Raw genomic sequence first — 19,340 nt, forward strand, 5'->3', positions numbered from 1 at the left:
TAAAACATACATACAGAATTATTTATAATACAATTAAGAAATACACGAATGGTTACCATTAATTGTCCTATATGTTATACTTTGTTTTATATGTTTTTCTGTTCTTAAATTCAGATTTTATGTTGAAGATGGTGTGTTGCAAATAATCAATGTGAGTACTGAGGATGAAGGAAATTACACTTGTGTAGCTAGCACTGCCTTAGACCAAGCCCAGGAAACAGCAGTGCTTATTGTCTTGGGTAAGGTTTTATACACTTCAAGCATTTGATATTAGTTTGTAGTTGTGATAGTGTGATCAGAAAGTAGTTATAGGGTTGTATCTGTATAACATTGCACCAGTCACAACAGCACACTATTATAAAGTGGATATAAATAAACATTTTAAAATAAAATAATAATAATTAATTGTAGTTGATAAAACCCAGTCCACAGAACTTTTATTTTATATTACTGTGCAGGTTAAAAAAGATCATGATATTGTTATCTGTACCGCTACATTTAAATATTATATTCTTCCCATGTGAAAAAAAAGGCATTGAATAAAAAAAAAATTGTAAAACATTTGCTTACTTTAACTTGTTTGTAGCAGTATTGAAGGAACAGGCACAGTAGGAATAAAACATTCATTACACAGAACATTCAGGATTTAAATATAACTATTGCAATATTCAGGAAAATTACTAATTGCTAAACATTGGTTTCTATATTACATTATAAATGCATATTCTACTTTTTTTTTATTTTAATTTCTTTTTTTTTAAAACAAGGTGTACTTTATTATATTTCTAGATGTGCCTGACCCACCCGAAGACCTGAAACTCTCTGAACCTAAAAACACAAGTGTGAGACTGAACTGGACCCCTGGGAACAGTCATAACAAGCCAATAATTGGTACATCAAGGCCATTACAAGTGCACATCATGCTCCTCAACACCCGCTACTGAACACATTAAAAGCATTACAGAACACCTACTGTGTATAACATCCTCACTAATTAAGTTCACTCTTGAGCACTATGTTGATTCAACACAGTAGTGCTACTGTTAAGACTACACTCTCTCTCTAAAATCTCAAATCCACATGTATCCATGCTTAGAATCAAGAATGACAACATCAGTGTAATAACCTAATTCTTCACAGTTCCAGGCATATCTTCACAGCTTCTAAACAGCATCATACAGGGGACTGCTACAATATATGCTACACTGGTGTCACCATGCTTCATTTTTTTTCTAATTCTGTCTGCAAACCTTGCTTTTGTTACAATTATGGGGACCTAACATAATGTGTGTGTCACTCTTTAAATAGAGTTTATTGTTGAATATGAAGAATCCAGATGGAAGCCAAGGGATTGGCATGAATTGGTCAGAGTTCCTGGGAATCACACTTCAGCACTTCTGAAGCTACATGGCCATGTAAACTACCAGTTCCGTGTCTCAGCAGTTAATGAAATTGGAAGAAGCCAACCCAGTGACCCTTCAGACAGATACAAAACTCTACCCAGAGGTTTGTTTTAATGGATACTGTCATTGTCTGAGCTGCATGCTATTTAGAACCATTGCATCACAATGAGTGTGCTCAATGCTGTGCTGCAGTGATAAGGTATGACTTATTTCATTTAAAAAGGTGAAACATGATGTTGTAATCGTGCTTTCTGTACACCTTGTTGGTCTTTTAGTTTTAACCTTAAATAACAGTTATTTTCATATTATATCTCTTTATTCTGATATATTCACCTCAAGAGGATTGACAAATCCTGACATTTGTACCCTCTTTTGCTTGTGTATTATCTGTTTAATAGTAATACTCTGCAGTAAATAAGCATAGATGATCTGTTCGAATAATGCAATGTTTCTTTTTAAAAGCGCCAGAAAACAATCCAGGTGGTATAGTAATGGAAGGAAATTTGCCTAATGAAATTCATATTAAATGGGAGGTAAGGAAGCATATACATGCACTTAATGTATGCATTTTTGGGGGGGGGTCTGCTAACATGGTACACATGTGTATGTGCACACTTTTTAGTCAGTAGAAATATTAAAAATTGCAGTATAATAAATACAGCTACAGTAAAAGAAAAGTACTCTCAAAATATAAATAGCAAAGTATAGAAATGGTGTGTGATGGCAATCAGTAACTGAAGTGTTTTCATACCATTAAACTCAAAAGTATGTTCTGTTGTGGCATAATTAGACCCTGTGTAAGAAGAGCGTGTGTAAAAGTTTCTGTGATTTCATAAAAGAATAATAACAAAAGAAGGGTAACCATACATGTGTTCTGTTTCTTCTAACTTAAAAGCCTACAGTGACATCAAAGAGGTTACAGAATATGTTGAATCTGTCATCATTAATGCCCCCAGTTTTATGGCCTGTAATTGTATTTTCTGCTGTTTTCTCAGGTATCCCACAGTGTGAAGCACACCAAACGATCATACTATATATATATAGTTCTTTTGAGTCAGATTTTGCTTTCAATTCAGCAGGTTGCCATGCAATAGTGCAATCCAATATATTCAAGTAAAACTACTTATTTTTTCAACTCAAATCTAATGCAGTCACTGAGGGTACAAGGAAAATACAATAATTGGTTGTTTTTAAATAAGGCTCAGCTGCATACATTATACCGTTTGCTGTTCTCAAAATAAGAGCAACCTTCAAAGTATTTTTTTTGTTTGCTTTTAGTTTTGATGACGTTAATTGGATTTTAATTAATAGAATTGTTTTCTGTTAATTGCATTATAATTGACATATTTCTCTCAAGCATAAAACACTTCACAATGCTTTTCTACACTTTGAAATGTTTATCTTAATCACATTTAAGAGATTACAGGAGAAATTTGTATAGATCATAGCAGCAACATACATTTGGCATCAACTGCAAGAGCAAGTAGAAGCCAAGTAAAAACAAGAAGGTTCAAGAGTGCTGAAAGGTTTAGAGACAACCTAATGCAGATTCTAAATGAGAAAAGCTGGGCAGAAGTTCAGAAATCGGTCCTAATATTTTGTAAATGTTGTGTGACCTTTATGTTTGTGTCTAAGTGTTCATTTTAACCTCATTCCAGCCTCTGAAGCCCATTGAACAGAATGGTCCTGGACTGGAGTACAAAGTAAGCTGGAGACGAAAAGGAGTTGAGGATAACTGGAATGAAGAAATAGTAAAAAGGCATTCCTTCTTTATACGTAACACTCCGACATTTGAACCATACGAGATTCAAATCCAAGCGGTAAATCATCTTGGCTTTGGTCCTAGGCCAAAAGTGGTGACTGGATATTCAGGAGAGGATTGTGAGTGTATTTGAATTGTAATCATTTCAGAGTGTAGTAAATAGGTGGAATGACCCACATAGTTTTCACATAGGATATTGAAATGTCATCTGTTTAAGTGTTATAAATGTTTCCGATTGAAGAACGGTCTTGCAGAAATATTCCTCTTTTACTGCCATAATCATGGCAACCCAGGTTCATTTTATCAGAACATGATATCGAGTAAGCAAGGAACAACGATTTGAACAGTACTGTATATGATCTTAATAACAAAAGTAAATGAGTTTACCAATTCCCTCATATCATATAGTGGAATACAGGACAGTAAACAATGCTGAGGATGTTGAGTCACAACAACCAAATGGTATAGGAAAAAAAAAAAAAAAATGTATGGCATTTTTTCGATGTCATACATTTTAGTTGTAATTTATTTTTGTATTTCTAAATTCAGCACTGTAATGTTAAGTAGTTATAGATTATACTCTACACATAAACCACAATTAAAGTAGCATTCATCCCCTTTAACAATAATTAGGTTTTACAGCCGACATTTCACACTCTTCTGTAGACTGTGAGGACCGCTTGCTCCAGGCTTCCCACTAGCTCACGTTTACCTGTTTATGTGCATGGAGCCGTCACTGCCAATTATATACAAATTCACTTTGCATCGCTTATGCAACCACTCCCCTAATCACACTGTGAAATGCAGATCCCTTGTATCACTACTTTCACTTCTTTAGCTGGTGAAACTATTAGGATCACTGAAGAATACATATTCGATATTGTATTGAAGATTTATGAGACCATCTGATAATGACTATCACCGTTTTCATTCTGCTGTTTTTCAGTCCCAGAATCTGCTCCTCAAAATGTAGCTGTGGAGATCATCAACAGCACAGTAATCAAGGTCAACTGGTTAAGAGTTCCACAGGAGAATATCCGTGGCCATCTTGGGGGATATAGGGTGGGTTTTAGTTTTCTGTTTTTTAAATTACTTAACTGGTAAATGATTGAACACACTGCACGATTTCTTAAAAATGTCAATGAAAAAGATAGCAGCTGCATTAAAGATCGGAAATACTGCTAAAGATCGCTCTGTCCAGTACAAGAAGAGAACAGTTCACGTGTCTCTTGTTATTTATTTATTTGTTTATATTTCACCAATGGTGGCAGTGAAAATAGAATGTCTTTAAAAGGTGGGCATAAAAATAAATAAATAAAAAATATTTAGCCAGTTAGCATTTGCTGTTTTTCAGGTAATCGCTTAAATATTTAGAACCATTTGTTGTGCAATAACTCTAGAGAAAATTATACATTTTTAATGTGACAGCACTGTTTTTTTCTGCTTTAATAAATATTATGTTTAGTTGTGGAATATCTTGAAATACCTGTTTTATTGATACTACTTATGAGTTTAATAAAAAAAAAAAAAAACAATGACTTGTAGTGGAAAAATGTTGCCCCCTGGTGAACAAAACATGACCAACAGCTGACGATAATAATCAACCTTTGGTTTTGAGCATTGCATGGTCCTTGCATATTTTGGGAGAGTGGACAGCTGCAGGACTATGACACTTTCCCATGTCACTTCCCTCAGGGAATACATTCATGATATTTGTTTGACCTATTTAGTAGATGTTATATGTGTGACCTAGAAAAAGTAAAGTCCAAGCAGCAAAACAAACTACCATCCATGATTTATAATGGAAATTGCACCACCTATTTAAATACTATAGATACTAGGACAGACAGGTATAACCTATTCAGATTAACATTTTCCTCACCCTTATTGAACATTCCACATTAACCCGCTTGTAGCAAGACATTTTTTTTTAACTAAATACTGGACACTTTGAGCATATCTTGTTACAGGTTCACTGGTGGAAGGTGAGAAGCTTGCTGGAGGTGAAGAGAGGGCATAGCGAAAAACATTCTTTGATATTCCCTGGGGACAGAAACCATGGAATGGTGCCAGGACTGAAACCTTTCTCTGAATACAGTCTAATCGTTATGGCTTTTAATGGGAGAGGAAATGGACCAGCAAGTGAGCCCTTCACATTTAAAACCCCAGAAGGAGGTAGGAAAAAATGTTCACATTCTATAAACAAAAAATTACCTTGAGATAATATATTGTTGAACACATTATTAAAAAAAAACAAAAAACACTATTAAATACATTAATACATACAAAAATAATAATATATTTAGTGTGCATATATTGGAGAAATGCACACATACACAAATGTGAAACAATAACCATCTGTGTGCAAGATGCAACTGGATAGAAACTATTTTTGAGGGGTTACAAAACCCCTTCACATACTGTACTATATCTACCCATTACATGATTACAAGCGTGTTTCTAAAAGACATCTGTTTAATGCGTTCCAGTTCCAGAACATCCTGCTTTATTGAGAGTTGCAAGTTTCAATAAGGATTCAATAACTCTGTTATGGGTACCACCACTGGAACCAAATGGCATCCTCACAGGACACATATTGCAATACCAACTAAGTAAGTACAAGTTAAAATGTTCACATCCAGTCTATGTATAAGGTGGGATTAACTAACATAAGTAAATGGTTTGCTCAGTATTACATCGCTGGTGAATTAGGCAGTAAAATGATGACAGGATTAACCAATCTAAGTATTTGGGTATTACTTTTTATTGTAGTGTGATGATTAAACCCAGTCATTAACCCAGATTTTAACCTCCACAGCATCTGATATCTCTTGAGACTTCCCTTCCACCAGCTGTTCCCAGCATAATATAAACCACTTTGGGAATGTAACATTATATTTATTATTAGTATTGTTTTATTAACGCATAGTATAAACATAATTGAACGATAGACCATACAAATAAAAGCCCATCCTTACAGATGGGCAGATGGGCTGAAACAGACCAAATACCACTCCAGCAAAAAAACAAACTGAAAAATAAAACAAAACAACACTTTGTTGTGTTTCCCAGGAGTGTATTTCATATAGATTTCTTTTGAAATGTCTTCAAGGCAAAAATAGATACCAGTGAGACAGAGCTGAAATAGTTGAAGTTTTGTCAATTTCTGATTCTGATCAAAACAAGAACTGCATCATATGCAGCAAGCTACAGTAGGCTGTTTCAGGCTCTATGAGCACATCAGTTCTACCCTGTAGGGCAGCATGCCAAATGCTGAGGCTGTCCCTTGAGATCAAGAGCAATGGCATCAGCACAGCTTCAGGGAATGTTAAAAAATAACAGGGCACACACGTGCAGTGTTTCTGGATTTTCTTTTCAATAAGCCTGTTAGAATGGGACAGACTAGTTAAATAGACATAGACCAGACGCTCTTGGAAGAGAAGGAAACACACAAAAAAACCCATTTTATTCAGTTTGGCTTTCTTTTCTTCTATATGAATAGATTTGTTTGTAAATTACAGTACTTAGTTTACAATTTTTTTGCATAGACACCCTTTTCTATTCCTTTTTGATTTATGCTAGTACTTTCACCAACTAGTGTTACTCTGTGGATTCCAATGTATGTTAGATATGCACATTTAAACTGCTTATAAAGCAGGACATATGTTATGTGCACCAGAGGAATTTGATGGATACTCCCAGCTGCTGAATGACTAGACCGAACAGCTGAAAGCATGGGAAAAAAAGCGTGGTAGAAAAATATATAATCACATGATTGTGTAGTATATGCTTTACAGATCTTTATGTGTAAAAGCAGTGTTAATACACTTCAAGGAGTTGTTAGCTGAAGGGGGTAATTCTGTCTTCAGGTTTCCATTGATAAAACAGGTGAACAAAAGGTTTGCATGTTTACTTTTTTTTTCTATAGTGGCTAATGGTTATTTATTTTGCCTGTATTCTTCTTTGGTTTGGGGCATTTTACAGTTTACCATATTTGCATTTACCTTATTTATTTTTACAGTGCTTTGTGTTTTTCTGTCATTTTCCATGTTTGCTGATGATTTACCATCATTTCACAATACTTTGTTACGCATTTACCATAGTAAAACTGACTCATGCATTAGTTTGCTACATCACTTAAATTAGCTATTGACAATCGTATAGTCAATGACAGAAGTATGCTTGAATCCTACTGGACAACTAGCTTACAGGCAAGGTTTATTTTATGCTATATGAACCCTATGAAATCAAATAAGTTTAAACATGAAATATACAGCATAACATATTTTAACATATTTTCACAGTTCTGTGAACTACAATGAAGTCTATTCACCTACCAGATAAAAACAGTCAGTTAAACTTTCCTTACACAAAACAAGTGGTTTGGTGTAAAGACGTACTGCTTGGGAAGTCCTAGCTATATAGAACAGTAATGGTCCGAGCACCCTGCTCCATTAGTGAAATAATCATTTTCAAGCATCATATGAAGTGCTTGATGAAAGACTAATCAGAGTTGGAAAATATTAAAAGACAATGGAAATATGGTATGGGAAAAATAATAAAAACTGCATTGTTTCTAAGATGCACTTCTATTGTCTTGTGGGAAAAGTAAAAAGTATATGATGTGTTCAGTACTTATCAACAACTGGCTATTGAACATCTACAGCTACAGCATAGTTTGGTTACTTAGCACTGCTGTTAAGAATCCCCATTAAACCACATCATGTGTTAATGGTAGTGATGGTACTGGGGTCTTACATCTTTTTATACCTCAGTGCAAAGGTTTCCTGCACTCTGAGTCCTTAATTCCTGTAATAATTTACAGACCAAATCAAAATAATGACTTTCCTCAAAAATTGACCAATAGCTGCTAATGCAATCTTTGTCTAGATATGTTCCTTAATTGCCATCTTCTTCTGCCTCCTCTTCCAATGATTTCATAATATGCAATGATATAAAATACAACAACAAAAAACTACAGTGGGTGCTAATATGTTCCTTTTCTCCTTTATTTCAGTTAATGACATGGAAGAGCTAGGCAACCTGCACAATATCACCATCTCAGACCTCACAGTGACCAGGTGGAAGGTTGGGGGCTTGGAGACGAACAGCAAGTACAAGTTCTATATGAGTGCCTGTACCAGGGTGGGCTGTGGAAAACCAATTACAGAAGAAGGGATAACCACCATGGAAGGAGGTAAAAGGAAAGAAGGGAAGAACAAAAGCTGCCAAGCTTGTCATATTTCCATCATTGTACCACTATATTCATAGGCATGTCATGCTGGGTGTGCCATTTATCATTTTGATAAATGTACAACTATGTATTGAATTGACAGTGAAAACTTAATGCAGAAATACTCGGTTTGGAACAAAGCACATACTTCGAGTAGAAACTGTAGTTCATAACTGTATGTAAGAAAGCTTTGTCAATGTTACAGCTGCCTTGTTCTGTATCAAAATTAAGAGGGCTTTCAAACCTTTTTTTAAAGATTGCATATCAAGCTTTTTCTCACCTGATTTCTGTCCTATATATTAAATTTCTGCAATGCAACGAATATTTGTTGTATCCATTAACTGGTGTACACTATGTTAAGCTTGATGACTTGCATTGTAGTTTATTAAACTGAGGATGTTTAAGGTTCAGGGCCAGCATTCATTGTAGGATTAGGGGTTACATTGGGGTTAGTAATCTTAAATATAAACTGAAATGTTGGTTCTGCTTTGTGACACTGTTCAGCAGGAATCGTTTAGGTTCCATACACACACTGTACAGTACAGTCGATACAACTCAAAACATGCGTTGGTTTATTTTTAAGATGTCCGTAGACATTAACTATTCATTTATTTATGTATTTATGTATTTATTTTTGTTGAATAATCCTGGTTTTGAAACTGCACCATCTTTTTTTTATTATTATTTTTCATTTAGATATTGCTAAATGATTGCCACTTGTACTGTACTTGAAAATGCAGTCATTTAGTTTTATTATTTTCAGAAAAAGGCATGTTGAAACATTTGACCCCTAGTGTAATACCCTTCACACCCTTAGTAATATACTTTTTTGAATGATAAAATCCTTTCGCAGACAATATCGTAATCTTGTTTAAACATATATAGCAGATGGGTTTTGCTAATCATTTTAGGCCACTATTATCTCTCTTTACGGCATGTTTCTTGTACTTCATATTTCTTTCTTTTAACCTGTTGCAATAAATGCATGGTATACAGTGTAGCGGTGGTATGAACTCAAATATTAACTTTCAACCTGCTTACATCAGAATGTATTACGCTTACCTTTGTTTCTTTTAAAAGATTTTACTTCATCTGCAGCGGCGACAGGTGATACAAACTTCAGTATGTCGTTTTCAGTTTCTTTAGCAGTAGAAAATAACAAAATGACTCCCACTTTCACATATTAGCGTTAACTAACCTCTTTGTGTTAGTACCCTCAAGCTTCAAACATGACAATAATAATGATATAAGCAGTAGCCATTATCCTCTAGAAAACTCCAAAAAGCAAACTGTGTCTCCGTGTAATGCAATATCATCATCATTAGAGGCCTGATGGTATAATTAAAACATAATAACCATATTCAATTTAAACGTGTCTTTCAAAACAAGACTGTAGCTGTCTAGCACTAAATGAAAGATGAGCTGTACAATAGGCAATTACATATTTTAACCAGAGTTTAAGTCTGGTCATATGTTATACAGCACACACTACTAGTAATAAGTACAGCATATGCATAATATTATATGCATAATAATGATTCATTTGTCCTTCAAACTATTTTGTTTATGAAGTTGCAATACATTATTTTATGCAGTGTTATTTGCGAGTGTACAGTAATTCTAAGTGTATTGCAGTATAAAACACTAATATAGAGCTCGTATGCACAGAAAAAGCTACTAATGAATACTATCTGATGTAGCTTCCTTGGGTACTAATATTCCTTCTAACCTGACACTGAATGCATATGCTCAAAAGTCTATCTCTGCTTTTTTTCAGGGCACATCACCACTCTTTCAATTCCAACTACCACTCTTTCCCCAGTTGCCAATGTCTCTCTGTCTTCCATAGGTATTCAATTATTTCCAAACTTCCCTAAATTGTTTGTTCTGATGAAAAAAAAAAAAAAAAGATACCATACTGCTTATTCAGGCTATAGTTGTAAAATGACTACCTTTTTAACACTGACTGGCTCAAGTAAGCTAATAAAGGGGTTTGTATCAGATCAAACACTGCAAGGCCAAGGATCAAATTGTTTGTTCAGCCATCCAGTATGCTTTATTATTCTGTGTATGCACTCTGCTGGTAATGACCTGTTTTGCTGTATTTGACGTCAAGATTTGTATGTTACCTGGTAATGACCTGAGATTTATAAACACAATCCCTAAATCAGTAACCCATGTGGGGAAGCCTCAGACTAGAGCTCTCATGTTGCAAATGTCACATACGACTTGGTAGAATTGATACATAGATGAAGTAGTTTTGGTTGAGGAACCACCACCAAGTACAAGGATATCCTAGATTATATAGGCAATACTGCAGTGCTATCATAAACTAAAGGACTTCATTTGTAAATTACAAACTTAAATTATATATATACACACACACACCACACACATTTTTGTTTTTTTTTTATAACAAATGCAAAAAATAAAATCACTACATTCAAATACAAATACTCAAACAACAAAGAAAAACGTTCATTCCATGTTCCACAGGGCCCCATTTCACTGCAGTGCTAAAGTGCTATGTTTTAGTAGCTTTGTATTTGTGTTTTCTGATGCTATATAAGGTAACATTGAAGAACATGATACCATTTTTATTGTTTAAAGGAGCAAACCTCATTTAAGTAGAGACTTCAAAAGATTGTGTTGATACAGTAGATATAACTCTCCTACTTGTCAGATTGCTTTGCTCTGAAAACTAACATCTTTTCTGATGTCTCTTCCTGATAAAGCATCCTGCTATGGCAGTAGCAGCTTTCAGCATGATTTAATATCAGCGAAAACAGGAAGATGATAAACACTTGCTGAGGGCTGCATATTTTCAGTTTAAATCTCATGTCATTGTGTGCTGCACCTGTAAAGTGATTTAATATAAAATACTGGTAAACAACACCATACAGTATGAGTATTACAGTATTATTATTATTATTATTATTATTATTATTATTATTATTATTATTATTATGTGTATGAAAAACACAATCCGTATGCTGAAGTGATTTGAATCGCATAGGAATATCTATGTCTTTCCCTGAATACAGCAACTGAAGAGTAAATATTTCCAATACATAGTTCAAAGACTGGTCATGATCACCAATTTGCTGGTATTGGTCAATGAAAACAGACATTTGTCCATATCATTTCAAAACATGTCTTCCAATCCACTCCATTTGGGCTTGGCAGAATATACCTATTACAACACTACAAATGCTGTTAATTAAAGCATGTATCATTTATTTCTGAAGTACAGTACCTTTATATTTCAGCTTGTATTCTATTATGACGTAATATCAAAAAGCACTAATTATTAACATAATATTGCATTAAACCTGTTTAATCTTGCTATCTGACTATAATTTTCTATGAACCAGCAGGCATGTATTTCCTAACTTTTATATAATTGTATGGTAATTAAAGATCCTGCTGTTCGCATTGCATAATTGAACCATAACTGTCTTAACTTTCCTACTAACGATAATCTATTAACACTTTCGATTCTCCTCTTTCCTTCTTGTTCATTAGAACCAACCTTACTGAACATTAGTTCTTCTGTCAGTGACACCAAAGCTAACATTAGCTGGATTACTGGAATGGCACAAAAGGAATCTGAGTTTTTCATTGCATATATGAATAACCGTAAGCCACTGCTACTTTCCACTTCATTGTCTTTCCACTTCCTATTATTCTCGATATATATAATATATATATATATAATCTATATATATTAATATATATATATATATATATATATATATATATATACACATACACTCAGTTGTATTTGTAAAAGTATTCTGGAATAATCTGACATGCATCAAGCATGACCCATTGTATGATGTATTGAATAAACTGAACATTTATCCTATTAATACATTTATTAGCCACTCAAATGGATTTTAGTTTTCGTGGCCAAAAAAGTAATTCATTATAATGATAATAAAATCTTTTGGAATGTCATATTACAGAGCAAGGAGCAATAGTGTTTGTATGTTTTTAAAACAGAGTCTCATCTTTGTTTTCATACTTTCACACTGTGGCTTTCTTGACTGAATGGTAGAGCAATGCTCTTTGAAACTCTCTCCATTTGATTTATTTCTGATAAACAACATCTAGGGAATGGAAGAGTTTGTAAGTTTGGTACCATTACCATAATATCTAGCAAACAAGCACATAATGTGAGCATGAGAAAACATATATGAATACTGTAATAATCACTAAACATTCAGTGCTTCCTTGGCCGTTAGTACGCTTGCTGGATTTTGAACTTTAACAATGCAAAAATAACAACTATTTACTATTTAATTGGTTATGCACCTTTCATGCTGTAGGTAAAGGTAACTGGAAGATTTCAGAAGCAGTAAATATTTCACAAAATTTCCACATCATTGAGGGGCTTGATCCTGGATCTGAATATACAATCCGTCTTATGACTAAGAACTGGGTTGATAATACTAGTATTTTTGAAGATGTGGTCGAGACCAGGGGGAAAGGTGAGGAGTTAACCACGTTTAAAAAGGCATTTTTAGAGAAATGATCAGTACCTTAGTAATAAAAAAAAACAACAATGAACTAGATACTAGATATTTGAAGTATAAACATTTACAAGATTATCTTATTTATTTATTTATTTATTTATTTTAAAAACACAGTGTAGTATATTAATGATAATTGATTTTCCCCATTAATATTAATCTTTTAATTGTATAAAGTTTACCTTGGACTGGAACATGGTTACATTTTTGTAAACCTTATACTGACAAGTTGAAAACGAATTTGCCAAAATAGACTAGATTCCAGTTCTGTACTGTGCTGTAGAACAACATCCCTTTTGCCAGAGTTGTTTATGTAGGTGCTTTTTGGCTGGATTTACTATGACACACTACTGTCTGAAAACACTTCATTACATTGCGTAATTCTTTTTAGGTGTTATGGTGATCTTTTTGTTTTCCCTTCACTGTTCTGGTGCTTATGTTTATTCTAACCAAAATCCACTTTTCAATGACTTGCTTATGGTCTTCACTTTGGTGGCTTGGCTTATATATACAGCGAAACCCTTTGAGTGACACTATTTAAAATAATAATAAATAATAATAATAATAATAATAATAATAATAATAATAATAATAATAATAACTTTTATGAGAAAGAAGCTATCATTAAAGCTTCCACCCAGGTTGTTGAAGTTCATAGTTACAAAGAACTCAAGTAAGAATGAATTGTCTTATTGATTATATGAGGATGCTATTTATTTTATACCACATGTTGACATTTAATTACAATATTTTGTCAGCATTCAAATACAAAGAAGTTATACATATTATTTATTAATAAAGTTGAAATATTAATCATGGTATGTTGCATCCAACAGCTTATGCAGGTATTTATGATGGGATTTCCACACAAGGATGGTTCATTGGCGTGATGTGTGCTGTAGCTCTTCTTACCCTAACTATGCTCATTGCCTGCTTTGTACAGAGGAATAAAGGCGGGAAATATTCAGGTATGTGCAAACTTTTCAATTTGGTATTTTGTATGGCAAACTGTGACAAGTATGCTGAAAAAAAAGTATTTATTTGAATATCTTTAGGTTATTTTTGTCTCAGTAATACAGCTGGAAAAACTGTGCCAAAATTTACTTTAAGGGTTAAACACAAATTCAAAAGAAAGTGTGCCAAAATTACAAAACATTTTCTATTTCAGTGAAAGAAAAAGAAGATTTACATCCAGACTTAGAATCCCAAGGAATTAACGATGATACTTTCTGTGAATACAGGTAAATCTATATTTTCTTGAACTTGAGTTTTATTTAGCCTTGAATTGTGTTTTCTGTGTAACATTAACACTATGCATTGTTTATGCATGTTAATTGGTTGCATAGTGTTCTTACATATTTCTGTTATTTTGAAAGCAAACCTTACATAAGAGTTTTATAAGGATAATCACACACATCCATACTCCAGCCACATTATCATCTAGGTAACTGTTGATTGTAGGTAGTAAACAACAATTGATAATGATAAACTTGTTGTTTATGTTTCAGTAAAGCTGTCATGTGTGTTATTGTGTGTATTGTAGTCAATATTAGCTAGTATAAATCTATACCATTGAATGGCAAGCAGCTGCATCTTAGTACTGTAAATATGTATTGTTCATTTGAGAATTTTTTAGGGGTCATCATATCGAATGTCATTTTATTAAACCATAAATGGGTATAAGTTTACATGTGTAGTCGTGGACCTCCAGGGAGCAGCATTCTCTCTTAGCTCAGCCAGTAGATCAAAGAGTCAACTTATGCTTTAGTTTATCAAATCCGGCAGAGTCAAAGTAAAGTCTGTGTCATCAGAGTGAATATTTCATTCAAGATTCAAGTTGTGTTTTTACTGTAGGTTTCTTATTTAAAAAAAAAAAAACTTACCACATGATATAATATTTCTATATGATACAATCCAAACACTGTTGGCATCTTTGTATACTAAAAAAGGGCCAACATCTTCCGAGATGTAAAAAGAAAACAAACATTGTGTGAAGTGTAAAATTACAATAAGGCTTAGAAATAAAAAAAAGATTTAAAAAAATCATGCTTAGAAAAATAACACTCTTCATTGTTTTTCGCACTTATACATTAAGTGACAATGATGAAAAACCACTAAAGGGAAGCCTTCAGTCGCTGGATGGAGAAATAAAAGCTGCAGAGAGTGGTGACAGTCTTGCTGGTTATGGAGACGGAGAGCATGACCAGTTCAATGAAGACGGCTCTTTTATTGGAGAGTATGCTGCACACACGAACAAAGGGCCAGTGGGGGTGAATGGAAACTCAAAAGGATTACATCAAGTTACTGCATAAGGAAATGGACACAACAATTATTTTGTGTCACAACTGTAGACAATACAGTATAGTGAACGGGAGGGTAAAACATATTCTCTGAAGCACAATTTCGAATGAGAAATCTTGAATAGTACTATTGTATGTCACACTGCCATTTCAAGTTCACTGGATGGCAAGTGCCTGCATACTGTATGAGACTTGGCATAATTGTTTTCAAATTTATACATTTGTGGTTCGTTTTCTACATTGTCTGATGAAATATAAAGTACTTTGCTTCCACTGTTTTTGAAAACGCAACACTTCATATTTTGATCTTAAAAGAAACTGTGCTATCTTCTGTCAGTTGACATATGACTAAAGTGAGAAATGCATGTGTAACCTTCTACTGTCAATGTTATATGTAGCTGAATATTTTATGAAGCTCTACATGTATAATCCAATGCCTATACATAGCAGTTACATGTGCATCACTAGATATGAAGACAATATTGATCACTTGCAGCAGAAATGTAATATTATGTAAAAGAACCCTGATTAGATAAAGAAATGTGTTATTGGCAATTGTGTGTACGATACATACTACTGTAACTCATGCACTGTAGTAAAAAACTAAAAGAAAAATTAAAAGAACCCCTTAAATCTGAGACTTAAACATGCATGCCAGTAGTTCAGAAATGAAGTCTAGATTTCATGTTTTGATTGAAAAAGTAATTTCATATTAACTATTTAAAGTTACAAGTGTTTAGACTTTAGAAGCTACTCAAATGTATTAGTGTCAAAAGGCAGATAATATTTATTTGAACCCTAACAGTATGTTTAAAAAAAAAAAAAAGAAAAAGAAAAAAAAGAAAATCAAAATATATATGGTAACTTTTGTGAAATTCAGGGGTCGGGAACCAGGGCTTTGTAATTTCCTAATTATCGTCATTGACTCCCGATTTAAACCAATCCCAGCTCAGCTCTTTCTTCTGCTTTAATTTTTCCCTCCTCCTCCTCACTTTTTTCATATGCCTCTGTGTTGCTCCCCTCTAGGGGGATAGTGATTCTCACTCCCCTGACCTAGCGTTCCCATAACTTCACAGGTTCATCGTGCAGTCAGAAGGGACCACACTATTCTTTCACAGCTCATGTGCTTTCTCTGGCCTCATGAAAGAAGGCTCGGTCTTACTTCCTTCTTTATCCTCCTGGGACATGGTTCTCATACTCTTAGTGCTCGAGTCCCATAACTAACAATTATTTGTGTTCTTTCATATTCTCTTTTCTTCTTTATGTCAAGGCTTCGTATGAGCCGTTCCGTCCTCTGAGAGTCGAACCCGGTCGCTAACTGGGACCCAGATCGCGAGGCCGGGCCTATAATGACTCTCCGAGAAGGTCTGAGGACTCTGTTTTCAGGGGCTCTGAGGCCGATATGGAATCGAGGCTGGCCATAGGGAGGGCTCTCTCGATTGGAGTCTGCCCGTCCTTTTCTCTCTCTCTGTCTCTCCCCTGCTCTAGAGGCCGAATCCTAAGTTGCAAAACACTCCCTCACAGCCCTGGTTCCCATCCTTTGGAAAAAAAAAAAGTGTATATATGTGTGTGTGTGTGTGTGTGTTTGTGTGTATATATATATATATACATATACACACACACACACACACACACACACACACACACAGGTTAATTTCAAAGTTATGCCATAAAACAAATCACTGAAAGCTTCCAGGGTTTTAATTTGTGTTTTTAGTATTGTCACGTCCCTAAAATCGGGGACCTAATGTACTTGCAAACACAGATTCTTGTTCAAAAGGCTGCAATCTCATTCAATATAAAAAAGTGGATACACAGAAAATAGAGAGTGTATTATATTTTATGGTTCTGTGTTAAGTTGAAACAGCTGCCTAGCTTGTGTCTGCTGGTAAAAAGAAAACAAGCTGTGACATTCAGGGGCATGAAATTTCAACAAATCTGCTCAACAGGTCAAGCTGTGCAGTGTATATTTCTATTCTGTGAAGCCTTTATCAAAATGCATGGCACTTGTTGAACATGTACAGCTTGGTTTTAAGTACAACTACTTTATCTTTTGTTAAGTGTGACAGATTTAAAAAATTTGTAAATTTGTCAATTGTGATATTCATTGCAGAAAACCCAATTGGCATTTACAGATGTCATGTATTCATTTTAGAAAAAGTTTATCTTGACAGATTTTGACAAGAAACAGCTTCTCTAAATGACTAACCCTTAAAATACTGAATCCTATGTTGCCGGGTTGTGCCGTTTCTTTTCTCCCTCTATGGTATGGGTGTGCAAGCAGTTGAGATTCAACACAACTGGACAGTGTTATTTTGGGTAGCAGAGGACAGATAATTTGTGAAATCTGAGATGGTGTGTCGTTATATAATCATTATCTTGTATAACCAAAATTGCTTGTGTTAGCTTACACAAAATACATTATCTGATTTTATTGTGGCAGTAGCCTACTATTTTTTGAAAGCTGCCTTTACAAAACATTACGCTAGTCCCTGCTGTTTAGAATCTATATTAAGCACTGAAACTGGATGCTGGCCAATCAACATTAAAATGAATAATTGCATGCTTCTTTTTAAAACCAAATACACCTTTCAGAAATCTGTAGGTTTTATTGGTTGTTGTTATTTTTTTTTTTCCCCCCACTACACCTTTTTTTTTTTTATTTATTTTTTAATTCTCCAGAAAATACATGTTGATGATAGTATTAATCAGAATGGGCTGAATCCGGTATTGTGGGTTTTTTGAAGACACCCCTCGAATACTGTTTGAACTTGGTCATGCATTTTCAGTCATTTCCCCAGTCAGAGGTAGTTTCATACATTAAATTTTGGAATAATCTTTTTGTGGGTTGGATTTAGTAAATAATACTTTGATCTGTCCTGGCAAGTAATCAAAAGAACAGAATTAGGTTTCATTAACTGTACAAGGCACCTGTTTTGTAGTTAAAAATGACATTGCACACCCTTACATCAGTGGAAAAAATGGTTATTGTTGAACCTTTTTTTTTTTAATCCTACTTGTACAATACGTTTTTCTTACATTACTTGTATCAAGTTTAACATTGACCTGTTTTTAGAATTTGGTATTTTTGGCATATCTTGGTATTAAAGGAATCAGCAAATGAAAAAAGAATATGTTTGATATTGTACCGTGGTATCCAATAGTTGTGAATAATAGCATCCCAATTCATATTTGCCACTTGTTTGCCAGTTTCTATTTACAGCAGCCAGTACAATATGATAGTTATAAGCATGAAGCAGACTTGATAGACAATAGGTTGCAAGCCTGTATATGTGTTTTTTGCATATTGTATTATGTTATTTTAATAGTTTATTAATAAAGTTCCCAGATGCATATATTGGGTCTGTAAACCATTAATTGTAAGATACATTTGTGTTGTCCAACATGTTGATACAGTACATGGCCTCCAAAACTAAGCTATTTAGTGCTGTTGAGACAAACTGGTTCAGAAGCAGAAAGCTTTGTCTCTTAACTCTCAATAGCAGAAAACAACTTCAAGTTGAAGATACCTTCAAAATAAATGCAATATGCAAACTCTGTATGCAAACTGTATTTCCACATCTCCAGTGGGTGGTCGCTCAGCTTAAGTGCAGATACTAAAAAGTAAATCTTACTAATTCTGGCCTGCGGTTTAAAAGCAGCCTCTTGTGCATTCAATTAAAACTTTATATGACAGCTTAATTCACCACCGCCTTATTTAAGGAGTAAATGCTTCCGGTGCTCGTTTTATGTTTTTTTTAGTCTTCTATTATGTATATGGTTTAGAATACCTATCTTTAAATTCTTGTTACTGGTACCTTATGCACTTGGGAAGATCAGCATCCAAGATTTTAAAATGGTAAGCAACCCCTTTATTATTATTATTATTATTATTATTATTTTTATTATTATTATTATTATTACCACCATTACCTTATAGTTATAGTCTAGATTTAACCCCTTCTATATGACTGTTTGTTCTTCGTAAGAATGTTCCTTTAAATAACTTAAAATCAACGAATTTGGTTCGAGAGAAGGAAACATTGGTTTGTATAGATCTTCTAACCCATTTTTCTAAGTTTAGCAGTACCATATGTTATAAGTTCT

The 19,340-nt window shown here is 34.0% G+C and overlaps 1 protein-coding gene across 14 annotated transcripts in view; it reads left to right on the forward strand.

The window, feature by feature from the left end:
* Positions 1-16,827, forward strand: part of LOC121298204 (neural cell adhesion molecule L1-like protein) — a 59,713-nt gene extending 42,886 nt beyond the window's left edge. For 5 of the 14 annotated variants that reach the window (XM_041225149.1, XM_041225153.1, XM_041225152.1 and 2 more), the window contains 16 exons: positions 115-239; positions 790-891; positions 1,309-1,506; positions 1,866-1,936; positions 3,062-3,284; positions 4,112-4,227; positions 5,136-5,340; positions 5,655-5,777; positions 8,183-8,362; positions 9,479-9,520; positions 10,176-10,247; positions 11,924-12,037; positions 12,730-12,891; positions 13,770-13,901; positions 14,102-14,174; positions 15,029-16,827. In XM_041225149.1, the coding sequence (XP_041081083.1) occupies positions 115-239; positions 790-891; positions 1,309-1,506; positions 1,866-1,936; positions 3,062-3,284; positions 4,112-4,227; positions 5,136-5,340; positions 5,655-5,777; positions 8,183-8,362; positions 9,479-9,520; positions 10,176-10,247; positions 11,924-12,037; positions 12,730-12,891; positions 13,770-13,901; positions 14,102-14,174; positions 15,029-15,245 (2,155 nt within the window). In that variant the 3' untranslated portion in view covers positions 15,246-16,827. The remainder of the gene's footprint in view (positions 1-114; positions 240-789; positions 892-1,308; positions 1,507-1,865; positions 1,937-3,061; positions 3,285-4,111; positions 4,228-5,135; positions 5,341-5,654; positions 5,778-8,182; positions 8,363-9,478; positions 9,521-10,175; positions 10,248-11,923; positions 12,038-12,729; positions 12,892-13,769; positions 13,902-14,101; positions 14,175-15,028) is intronic. The other 9 variants (XM_041225159.1, XM_041225163.1, XM_041225151.1 and 6 more) reach the window with 8 other exon arrangements.
* The last annotated feature ends 2,513 nt before the right edge of the window (positions 16,828-19,340 follow it).

Source organism: Polyodon spathula, chromosome 23, assembly GCF_017654505.1.
Source record: "Polyodon spathula isolate WHYD16114869_AA chromosome 23, ASM1765450v1, whole genome shotgun sequence".
Classification (NCBI taxonomy): Eukaryota; Metazoa; Chordata; class Actinopteri; order Acipenseriformes; family Polyodontidae; genus Polyodon; species Polyodon spathula.